The 12,696-nt window shown below is 32.9% G+C and overlaps 1 protein-coding gene across 3 annotated transcripts in view; it reads left to right on the top strand.

The window, feature by feature from the left end:
• KPNA3 (karyopherin subunit alpha 3) overlaps window positions 1–12,696 on the top strand; it is a 96,123-nt gene that overhangs the window by 64,160 nt on the left and 19,267 nt on the right. For all 3 annotated transcript variants that reach the window (XM_074217155.1, XM_074217157.1, XM_074217156.1), the window contains exons 11-12: window positions 3,534–3,665; window positions 10,323–10,451. In XM_074217155.1, coding sequence (XP_074073256.1) covers window positions 3,534–3,665; window positions 10,323–10,451 — 261 coding nt within the window. The remainder of the gene's footprint in view (window positions 1–3,533; window positions 3,666–10,322; window positions 10,452–12,696) is intronic.

Here is a 12,696-nt window from a genome sequence, read left to right as displayed (position 1 = left end):
CTAAGGAACAGTTCAGGAATAAATTTTTCAACATAATGTTGTTACTAGCCATAAGCCAAGAAGAGCTGAGGATCCAATGATACTTCAAAAGATATTCTGTTTATGATGAGTAAGAAAGAAGTCTTCTCTCAATGACTGGCTGCCTGGATATAAAAGTTACTGTCCTAATAGTTAAGAAACATGGGAGGATGTTGGGTGCCTGGGGTCCTCCTGGCTCCAGGACTGCTGCTCTGTCCACTGAACCACTCTTCTATTCCACAACACACTTTTTAGGAGGGATGAAGTGAAAGGAGAGAGAGAATAGAATAAATGGGAGAGGGGAGGAATGGAAGGAAGGAAATACAATTAGCAATAGCAACTGTGGCAAAAATATTGAAGCAACTTCTCTGATGGATTTCTAATAAAGAATTCAATCCATCCCAGAGACACAATTGATGGTATCTGAACACAGCTTGAAATACAGTTGTTTTTCTTTTTCTCTCACTTTATTTTTTGTGAGGTTTTTCTATTTTTGTGGGGGGGGAATTATGTTTACTCTTACTACAAGACTATTTTAGAAAGGCAAACTATAAACCAAATGGAAAAAAAGATTCTAAATCACACAAAAATAAGAGAAATGCAGATTGACAATAATGATAAAAATTATTTAATATTAAAGGGATTGTGGAAAGATATTGGTGGAGCGATATTGGTGGAGCTATAAGTTGGTTCAGATGTTTTTTCTCAACTAATTAAAATTTTTTCAACCAATTAAAAACTTTTTCTTCAGTAAAAAAATTAAAATGTATGAACCTTAATTGTTGATCTATTGATCTCATCATTGAACTTATAACCCAAGAAAATCGTAGACCAAAATAATAGTGTAATATGTATCAAAATATTGATGAGTATTTTTATGATAGAAAAAAATGGAAACAAGAAAGGGGAGGGAGGGTGTTAAAAAATAAAAAGGAATTAAAATGTCTTGCTTGTTTAAAAAAAATGAGGAAAGGAGGCAAAAGTGAAAGAGGGGAGGCAGCAGAACTATTTAAGGCCTAAAAAAGAACAGTGATATAGAGGTTAGTGGGATCAATAATCAACAAATTCTTTGTAATGAAGAATAAAAGAGTAATCTATGCTGAGGTTGGGGGAAGAGGATGGGGAAACCGTACAATTTTACAATAGTTAGAAAAGTTATTTTTGTTGTTTTATGCTGATGGCTAAGAAGAGCCCTGTGGTATTTGGAACTGAGTTTGATAAAAGGGCAAAGTAAGCATATTTTCATATTGTCAGAGGGCATCACTACAGTCACAGGTGCATAATGAAAGCATAATATTGAAGGGTATTGATCATAACACATACATTCTTTGTTGAAAGCCTAATGTAGTGGCAGGGGTATCCAGGAGTACTGGATTCAAACATTAACTGTTAACCATTTATATTTTATGTTTATATGCTTACCATATATAGCATTTATTATATGATATAGAAGTATATAATGCATATATTATATATATATGTGTGTGTGTGTGTGTGTATATATATATATATATACATACATATATATATATATATATATACATACATACATATGAAACTGTTATTAACCAACTTAACTAAATGTGCTTTTAGGCAAATCATTTACTTTTCTGAGTCTTAATTTCTTCCTCAGTTAAATGAGGAGGTTGGACCACAGCAATCTAGCAGGCCTTCCAGTTGTTGAATCCTATTACTATAGTAATCACTTAGGGCAGATAATATTACTTTATTTCTCTATATTCCTAACAGTGCCTTGCCTGCATTAGGTGTTTAACAGATTTGCATTGAATTCTATGTAGCAGAGTACTATAGCCAAAACAGTGGTATAAGAAAAGGCAACAGAACTATAGCTAGATCTGGTTTTGGACTCACATTATAATATGTATTCTAAACTTTCTGTTGTAAAAAGATGAAAGTCTTTTACTCAAAGTTATTTGAAAAGGCAAAAGATTTTCATGAGTAAATGCAGTTGACTGAGCTGTGTGTAATTTCTAGTGGGTGAATTTAATATCTTACAGTGGACATTTCAGACTGAGGCATTGGAAGGGTAGGCTTACCTGGGGAAACATAACAAGCAAGCTGTGAAGCTTCAGGCCATTTTAGGAAATTAATTCACCTAACTCATACTGAATTTTACAGCACTAGTGAAACTGGTTTTGCCAAATTCTGCTCTTACAAGTACTAAAGAATCAAGTACTTCATAGTTGAAGAAGAATAAAAACACATTCATTATTATTATTATTATTATTATTATTATTATTATTATTATGTTAATACTCCTAGAATGGAGAAGTTGGAAAAGAAGAAGTATTTGAAGGAGAAAACAAGCCCACTTTTTGTTAAATTGTAGATAATTTTATTGGATGTGGTAGATAATCTAATTAGCAATACTGGGCTTAAGTTGTGATGGTTATAGTTGAAATTGTATTTGTGGATAAAATTTCCATAAGGGAAAATGAATATCTAGGGAAGAACAGAGCCAAGGATGAAGGCTTGGAAGAATAGGAATCAGCAAAGGAGAGAAAAGGCAATAAGACCAAGAGAATCAGAAGAGCATAATGTCATGAAAACCAAGGGAGATGAGAGTTTCAAGGTGCCCAAGATTTAAGTGAGAAAGTTAAATCAGTCTGTAATGACGTTGAAGTACATAGTTTTCAGGTAATACCCCATATATCTTGTGGTTAAACTTAATAAAGAGTTTTATAAGGCTATTGATATGAAAGTAAACTAATGTCCTTAGAGATCAATGAAAAATGCTTTCTTTATCCTTTGTTAGGAACAGTTTATTTTACTTCATTTATACAGATGCTTGGTAATGCATTTTTTTTCTGATACTGCAACCATTCAGTTCTGTTCCTGGTTATAATCAAGAAGCCAGAGGTGACCATCAAAATCTTCAGACTCTAATTTGGTGACAGTAAACTCACTGATTACAGTGCAATGATGATAATTTCCATTAGAAATTAACATTTTTCAAAAAGGTACGAATTAAGTTTTGGTAGTACATTTTTCTTCCTTTGAAGAAAGGTGTGAGAGAATAAAGGAGAGCAGAGAAAACATTTGGGCTCATTTTTTTTAAGAGGAAAAGATCAGGGTGTCCAGCCTTGCTTTCTACATCTGTATCTGTGTGTGTGTGTGTGTGTGTGTGTGTGTCTGTGTGTTATCTTTGATTTGATAAAAGACCCAAAGTAGTAAGCCATAAAGTAGATGGGATAGCTGTTCCAAATTTCCATTCAGAAGAGACAATGACATTACAAATATCAGTTTTTCAGGTAAGATGTAGCAAAAAAACAAACTGGCACTTGTTTCTTTGGATCTAAAAGTGAGAGAATTGGGGTGGTGATCTGTCTTGAAAGTAGGGGGATGATGACTAAGGGATATTTGATACATATAATTAATTTGTAATCATGAAACAAATTTTGACATTTATCTACCACCATCTAATGTTTTGTGTACGTGAAATGTTGAAATTAATATGAAAAATGGTGATTTTTAAAAATCATTATTTCCTGTAGATTCTTGTGGACACTGTTTGGGCTTTGTCTTACCTAACTGATGGAGGTAATGAACAGATTCAAATGGTGATTGATTCAGGAGTTGTACCATTTCTTGTGCCTCTTCTGAGCCATCAGGAAGTTAAAGTTCAAGTAAGTATTATTCCACCTATAAACACAGTTCTGTTAATTTAAAATAGGCATAAATTTCAGATATTTCCATAAAAAATTGTTAATTAAAATTTGATTGTCAAAACATAGATTAATGTAACTATTTTAATAAGATTAAAAGTTTGAACTTTTATTAAGATCCTACTTCAATACCTCATTTATTATATGGAGGAAACAGACTTTTTTCTGGCAGATTTCAGCATTCTAGAAAGGCTTCAGGTTTTGTTGAGGGCCTGTCATTTATGAATATCTGCTTATGAATACTTTACACTTCATCATGACATAGCCACTTCATAGATTTTTTTTCAACTTACAAGAATTCACAAATGTTTCCCTCTAAGGATAATCTCACTAAAGAGGGAATACTGAAACTGATGACAATAAGTCCCTAAAATATTATGGTTATTTGAAACAAATATTTTACTGTGTTCATTTGTGACTGATTTTCCTATTTGGGTCTGTTTTTACTTTTTATTCCTCGTGATTTTAATTATACAGTATGATTTTATTTTTCAGTTTGAAAATTGATTTTTTCAAAACAACATTCAGGATTGTACAATTAAAATTTAAATTAGCTAGGATACTAAAATAACTTAATTTTCTATTTAACTGGAAATTTAACAAAAATAAGAGATATGTGCCCAGCATCGTAGTAGGCTCTATGGAAGAAGCAAAAGGAGTTGTCAGACTGTCTTAACATGCCAGTTTGTATGACCATTTCTCAGTCTTTCTGTCATTAACAGCTAATCCCAGACTAGTTCCTTTAAATTATCTAAAGGCTTCCATTTGTCTCTTCATAAATATTAAATATTAAGTTAATTCACTGCCACAGAACTGAGAAGCAGAGTTACTAAATTGGAGTGAGATGGCAAGTTGGGAAGGGAAAATTTCTTATCAGCCATCATCCCAGGGTTGAGAGGTTTATTTTTTAAGACATTTCTATCACCATGCTTCAGACAGAACAGGACAGAATGTCAGTATAATAAGCTAGAATATAGTTAGCAAAAAAAATCTGCAAGGGTCAAATAACATTGCAGGGAACTACTGCTTAGAATGTGGGTATTAGATAATGCTTATCTTCCCAGCTGGTTTCCAGAAAAAGGGGTATTGATGCCCCTAATAGTTTATGAACTATGTGAGCTTTTTGCCAGCCCTCCTCCTAATCACTGTTTTCCATTCTTATCTGACTTCAGACACCAAGTTTTACAAAGATGGGTCTTCTTACAATTCATACTTACCTATTTTGATCTCCTTATCCATATTTGTCCTCCTTCCATAACTCAGTTTTCCCAAATTGTTGTTTTTTCCATCCCCACTAACCAAAACATTTATTCCCTCAGTATGTTTTATAGCATTTGTTAATAGGAAGAAATCATTATTTTAAAATTAATTTATACCAAGGTATGAATGATTAATAACCCACAGTCCTCTCAATAATTTTGAATTTTAGGATGAAAAGTTACTTGGCCCAAAGGAATTGCTGATTCATGGGGTTGGTGACAATGTAACAAAAATGAACAATTTTGAGAAGATGTAGAAGCTTTCTAGGGTCTTTGACTTTGTAACCAGTCACATAGGAATAGCTTTACAGAATTAAATAGGTAAATGAAATGGATAAGTATTTGCTAATTGCTCAGATTAACAGAAAGAGAAATAGAAAATTTAAGTGACCCAGTCTTAGAAAAAGAAATTTAACAAGCCATCATTGAACTCCCTAAGAAAAAATTCCCCAGTCCAGATGGATTCACATGTGATTTCATCTGAGCATTTCAAGAACAGTTAACTCCAGTACAATATGCTGATACCCAAAGCAGAAAGAACCAAAATAGAGGGGGGAAAACTGTAGACTGTTTTTCCTAATGAATATTGTTGCAGAAATTTTAAATAAAATAGGATTATACACTGACTAGGTAAGATTTATACCATAAATGCAAGGCTGACTGAAAATTAGGAAAACTATTAGCATAACTGACTATATCCATAACAAAACCAACAGAAATCATGATTATCTCAATAGATTCTGCAAAAAAATTTTAATAAAACAGCATTCATCCCTATTAAAAACATTAATACCATGGGAATAAATGGAGTTTCTCTTAAAATGGTAAGTCATGTCTATCTAAAACTATCTGTAAGAATTACTTACAATGAAGATAATCTAGAAACCCTCCCAATAAGATCAGGGCAATGTCTCCATTCTTATTCAGTATTATACTAGAAATGTGAACTATAGTAATAAAAGCAGAAAAAGAAATTCAAAGATTTTCAATAGACAATGGAGAAACAAAACTAACACTCTATGTAGATGATAATGGTGATATGTTTAGAGAATCCTAATGAATCAACCAAAAAACTACTTCAAACAATGTTCTCAAAGTTACTGGATATAAAATTTCTATATATTACAACAAAGCTCAGTGGCAAGAGAAAGGAAAGAAAAATTCCATTTAAAATAACTGCAGAAGGGGCTGCTAGGTGGCGAAATGGATATAACTGCAGACAATATAAAATATGTGAGAGACTGACTACCTGCCAAAGACAACTATATGAGTACAGTTATAAAACACTTGATACAAATAAAGACAGATCTAAACAACTGGAAAAAATAGCACTTGCTCCTGGGTGGGCCAAGTCTATATAATTCTACATAAATTACTTATTTAATGCCATACCAATCAAACTGCCAAAAATATTTTTTATAACTAGAAAAAATAATAGAATTCATTTGGAAGAACAAAATGGCAAGATTATTGGGGAAGATAAGTGGTGCAGTAGATAAAACATCAGCCTTGGTGTCAGTAAGGGCTGAGTTCAAACCTAGCCTCAGACACTGAATACATACTCTGTTGTATGATCCTGGGCAAGTCACTTTACCCTGTTGCCTTGCAAAAACAAATAAGAAGATCAAAGGAATTTGAAAAAAAAGGTAAAGCAAGGGAGCCTGATCATACCAGATCTCAAAATCAATATTATCTAGCAATAATCAAAATTATCTAATACTGGCTAAGAAATGGTATAGAAAATAGTATGGCAAAAACTAGGCATAGATCAATATTACACTATAGACCAAGATATGGTCCAAATGGGTCCTAGATTAAGATATAAAAGGATGATACCATAAGCCAATTTGGAGAGCAAGGAATAGTTTAACTTTCAGAACTCTGGAGAAGGGAACAAGCTTCATGACCAAACAAGGGATAGCATTACAAAATGTGAAATGAATAATTTTGGTTTTATTAAATTAAGGAGGATTTGCACAAACAAAACCAAAGCAACTAATAAAGAAGGAATTCAGAAAACTGGGAAGCAATTTTTATAGCCAAGTGTCTCTGATAAAGGCCTCATATGATTACAAGTCATTCTCCAGTTGACAAACAGTCAAAGATTATGAACAGGCAGTTTTCAGATGAAGAAATTAAAGCTAGCTATAGCCCTTTAAAAATGTTCTACATTATTGTACTACATCATCATACATCTATTGATTAGAGAAATATAAATTAAAACAACTTTGAGGTACCATCAGATTAGCTAATATGATCAGTGTTGAAGGGGATGTGGAAAAACTGGAACACCAATTGGTTCCACTCTTGGTAGAGTTGGGAATTAATCTAGCCATCTTGGAGAATAATTGGAAGCTATGCCCAAAGAGCTGTAACACTGTGCATACCCAGTAATTACTAAGACTGTATCTGAAAGTGATCTTTAAAAATGGAAAGGATCCACATGTATAAAACTATTTCTAGCAGCTCTTTTTGAGGTGGCAAAGAATTGAAGTTGAGATGCTTATCAGTTGGGAAATGGTTGAACAAGTTCTGACACATGATTATTTTGGAGTACTGTTGTGCTATAAGAAATGACAAGAGGAGTGGTTTCAGAAAAACCTGGAAACTCTTACATGAAACTGATGGTGAGTAAAGTAAGCAGAACCAAGAGAACATTGTACACAGCGTCAGTAACATCATGCAATGATCAACTATAAATGACTTAGCTCTTCTCAGCAATACAGTGATCCAAGACAATTCCAAAAGATTCAAGATAGAAAATGCAATCCATCTTCAGAGAAGGATGTAGTCTGAATGCAGATTGATGCATGTTATTTTCATTTTTTTTTATTTTTTGTGTTTTTTTCTTTTGAGCTGTTTCTTCTTTCACAACATGACCAATATGGAAAGATGTTTTACTTGATTGCACATATATAACCTATATCAAGTTGCTCACCACATTAGGGAGAGGTACAGAATTTGGAATTCAAAAAATCTTTTAAAAAATGAATATTAACTCAGTAGCCTATTTGTGATTGCTTACCAATCCATGGAGGTGGGAAGGGAAAGGATGGATAAATTTGGAACTCAAAACCTTAAAATATTAAAACAAAAAAAACTTAAGTTTTTAAATGGAAGTAAAATAACTGAATTTTTAAAAAGGTAGAAAGGGAATCATCAATCAACAAGCATTTATGTAGTGAAAGTTCTATATCCCACACTCAGCCTTGAATGTATAAAGAGTAAAATAAATCTTTCTCAAGGAGCTTACATCCTACTAGTGCAAACTGTGGTTACACATGGAAATATGTATAGAATAAATATATTGAAAATATAAACAGAAACAAAGGAGAGAAGGATTCAAGCATTTATTACATACTACTCTTTGCCAACCAGTAAGTTAAGCACTGAACTGATATTCTCCTTTGGTCCTCACAACTTCAGAAACCAGGGACATGAGGGAAAGCTTCATACAGAAATATTATCTGGGCTACATTTTGACAGAAGAGCATTCTAGGAGGTAGAGGGGGGGAAAGTCCATTCTAGGCATAGAATAACACTCAAGCATAGAGATGGGAAAAGGGATAGAGGTGGCTTATTTGGCCAAATCAGATTACAGAAAAGAAAATCAGGTAGATTGAGATCAGGAAGATAAATTAGAGCCAGGTTGTATAGGAATTGAAAAGCTAAATAGAAAATTTTATATTGATCATAGAGGCGACAGGAAGCTCCCCTAGAGTTGATTGAGCCGCAGTAGTGAATGTTCAGATCAGCACTGAAGAAAATAGCTCTGGTGTAAGATAGGATGCACTAGGAAGAGGTGAGAGGTAGAAAGACCATTGAGAAGGCCAATGCAGTGATCAAGACAGAAGATGGTAAAGGTTTGAACTGAGGTAGTGCCTATAAAAATGGAAAGATTGGTTCACTTATAAGATGTGCACATAGAAATGGTAAGCTGGCTGTAGGCTGGATATATGGGGTATGTGGTAGAAAGAAAAATCAAGAATAATGTCAAAGTAAGAAACTGAGAATAGAACAATTCAACAAAAATAGGAAAATTTGAAAAACAGCTGAATCTCCCAAAGGAGAATGCTAATGCTTCAAAATTGCTTCTCCTTCCTCTTCATCTCCTTTACAGAGGTACCATAATTCTTTTATTCCCTTTTCATCCATCCCCATCATCTTCCAATTTGAAGCTTGAGACTAGTATTTTCTAGCCTTGACCATCTAAGAAAATGAACCAATTTCCAGTAATAATATGAAAGATAGGAAAAAATATGCCTTGACCTTGTTCTCAACATCAAGGCCAAGGAAATCTATCCTGATTATTTCTTAGTTAAAATATTAATCCTAATATTAATGATCAAGCCTATTGAATTCTGGTTTCTATTCTAATGTGGACCCAAAATATTGGAGTTTTTAAAATATTTTTAATATTGGAATTTTTAAAATACTGTAGCTTTGGTTACTAGAAGTAGGTCCTTTTTGGGGAGAAAGAATAGTTTATAATCTTCACTTCCATATATTGATATGTTAGTTATTTTCACTGTCAAAATAAGTTGTCAAGATGCTAATACTCTTTAGCAAAGTGCCTAGCATAGTGCCTTGCACAACTTCGATGATCTATATATTTTTTAATGATTGGATATTTAAAAAGAATAATTAGAAGAATAAGAAAACCAACTTATATAGCTAACAAAAAACTTATAGGAGCAGATAATATCAATATATTTCTCAAAATGATAAACTTTACCATATATATTTTGGCAGAAAGTTTTAGCTTTCAACATTTATAGTGTCATTTAACTGATGTCTCTCTTGTGAAAGATTTAAGAAATAACTCATTTTAAACATTTTTAATTTATAAATATTGATGTAGATCTTAAAAGTAGATGAGAATCATCTTGTTTATATGAAGGTAGAAAACAAATAATGAAATAAATGAATATTGAGACAGATTTGCCTTAACAAGGAATATAATTACAGTAGATCAAGAGGCTATTAAGCAACAAAGTGCAAGTTTTGAATTACTAGTCCTTCAGATTTTCTCTTTACATTCTACTTTTGGAATCTTTGAACTTTTTTTTTTATCATGTTGCATATTTGGGGTTCTTTTTCTTTTTCTTTTTTTTACAAGTAGTAGATTATGTTCTCCTTGATTGAGGTCAGAGTCTTCTTGCCTTTTGTGTTTCCATCACTTAACTTTGTGCTTATTAACTAACATACTTCATTTAAAAATTTCAAACAAGCTTTTGGTTAGGATAAAGTTAGATATTCCTCTCTTGAATGTTCAATATTCTCAAGTCCAGTCAGATGATTTAAAGAAGAAATGAATTTTCTTTGTGAATTAAATTTATTTTCTCTCTTGTCATTGCAGACAGCAGCTTTGAGAGCAGTGGGAAATATAGTGACAGGCACTGATGAGCAGACACAAGTTGTTCTCAACTGTGATGTTCTTTCACACTTCCCAAATCTCTTGTCTCACCCAAAAGAAAAGATAAATAAGGTACGTAGTAGAATTTTTCTATTAACTTTTATCTCTCTTCCTTCATTTTCTCCATTTATTTTTTTTTAATGGGGCAGTGGGATTAAATGACATGTCACACAGTAAGTATTAAGTGTCTGAGGCTGGATTTGAAGTCACCTATCTGCCCCATTCTTCTCACTTACTAACTGCTGTATGTGACTAATACAATATCAGTAGTATTTTGATCAGGACAGGTTTGTTTGTTGCCATTTCTATCACTACTTTGATGAAAAATATGCGCCAGTAGTCATGTAGCAGTTCATTCATTCATTCATTCATTCATTCATTTTTGATCAGCAAGAATCTGTCCTCTCTCCCTCCTGCACTTTTTTCCACCACCACCCCCAAATGCAAATGAAAGAAAAATAATATCTAATCTAAATATTAATCCAAGCAAAGTTCAAATTCAAAACTGATTTCCATATTGATCATGTCTAAAAGGGAAAAAGGCCATACAGATATCTAAAACTGTGCATATAGAGATAGCAATTTCTTTCTGTTCTCTGAGTCTTTGTTCTCTCCCTCAGGTTTAAGTTTTATGTTAAGTCTTTAAAAGTTTGTTTTTACAGTATTGTTGTCATTGTCTAAATTATTCACCTGATTCTCCTGGTGTTCACTTTTCTCTGTATTAGTTCATACATATCGTCTTCAGTTTCTCAGAAACCATTCCCTTCATCATTTTTGGCATATCCTCAGACTTTATTTTACTTAGGATTAATCCTTCCCCTTAACCTGTCCTCCTTCTAATTTTCCTTTTTTCCCCCTTTTCCTTCTATTTTTAAATCTAGTGGTGAATGTATTCTTTCTCCTTTGATCAGTTCAGATAAGCTTTCAGGTATCAACCATTCTCTACTTTTCCCACATCCACACCCCCTCATTCTTTTTTGCTTGCTTAGACTTCAGCTTTTGCTCCCTGATTATATGAGATTTCTACTAATCTAACCTTCATTTCCCTCTTACCTCTGTATTATTCTTCCCTTGCCTTTCTATTCTTCTTTTAAGACAGCAAAAATAAAACAGAACCACTTCTTTGTCTCCTGTATAATTAGACTTCCTCTCTGACCCCTGATGAGAATAGATTTCAGAAGGTACACACTTATCTTCTCCCCATATTAAACTGTTTATTTTTAATCACTTTTCATTTGTTTTTACCTTTTATGTTTCTCTTAATCCTATTTTTGAACTTTGAAGTTTCTACACACCTGGTCTTTCTATCAGGAAATGTTGGAAATTTGCTTTCATTAAAAGTACATTTTTTCCCCCTGTAGGATTAAACTCATTTTTTTTACTGGGCAAGTTATTCTTGGCTGTAAATTTCTATCTGGTTACTGGCCAAGCTTAGCCTGGAGTTAAGAAGACCTAGGTTCAAATTCAGTATCAGATACTTGATGGCTCAGGAGCCTTTGGAAAGTCATTTGAACTACTTCACTTTCCTCACCTGGGGATGATAAATGGGATTAACAATAGCACTTAACTCTTATATGTGATGTGAGGATCAAATGAAGTATTTTTAAAGTATTTAATAATAGAATACTTGACTCATGGTAGGAGTTTAATAAATGCTTGTTTCCTCCCTTTTGTGTTTTCTGTTCTTTTATAGTAGTAGGTACTAAATCATGTATGTTCCCTACTGCATCTCTTTGTTAACATAAATACTTTCTTTCCTGCTGCTTGGGGTATTTTTTTTCTTTTGATCTGAAAACTTTGGCTCTGAGGTAGAATGTTTCTATAGGAGTTTCTTTCAGGGGGTGACCAGTGGATTCTTTTTTTCCCTTTCTGATTCCAAGAAATTGGAACACTTTTAAGATTTCTTGAAATATGATGTGTGGTATTTTTTGTTCATGACTTTTTGTTAGTCTAGTGATTCTGAAGTGTTTTCCTCCTCAGTCTTTTGACTTTGTTACAGTATTTTCTGTTGACTCCTAGTATCTCAGGGAGTTTGTTTCTTGAGCAAAATTTTATACCTGTTATCCCATGCTGTTTACTACTTTTCTGTTTCTTTCATCTATAACTTGCAGTTCTTTTCCAATTTTTTCCTTTAGTTCTCTCATTTCATTTATGAAAAATACTATTTTGAACTTTTTTTTAAACTCTTGCTTTATGTCTTTCAGGAATTATTGTTGAATTTGTTTCTAGGCTGTGTGTTTCTTTGAGGTTTTACTTGTAGATATTTGGAAGTTTTTCTCTTCTTGAATGCCCTGTCTCAATGATAAGCATTTTGTGG

The sequence above is a fragment of the Macrotis lagotis genome, chromosome 1 (assembly GCF_037893015.1).
Source record: "Macrotis lagotis isolate mMagLag1 chromosome 1, bilby.v1.9.chrom.fasta, whole genome shotgun sequence".
Classification (NCBI taxonomy): Eukaryota; Metazoa; Chordata; class Mammalia; order Peramelemorphia; family Peramelidae; genus Macrotis; species Macrotis lagotis.
This window is presented reverse-complemented; position numbering and strand designations above follow the sequence as displayed.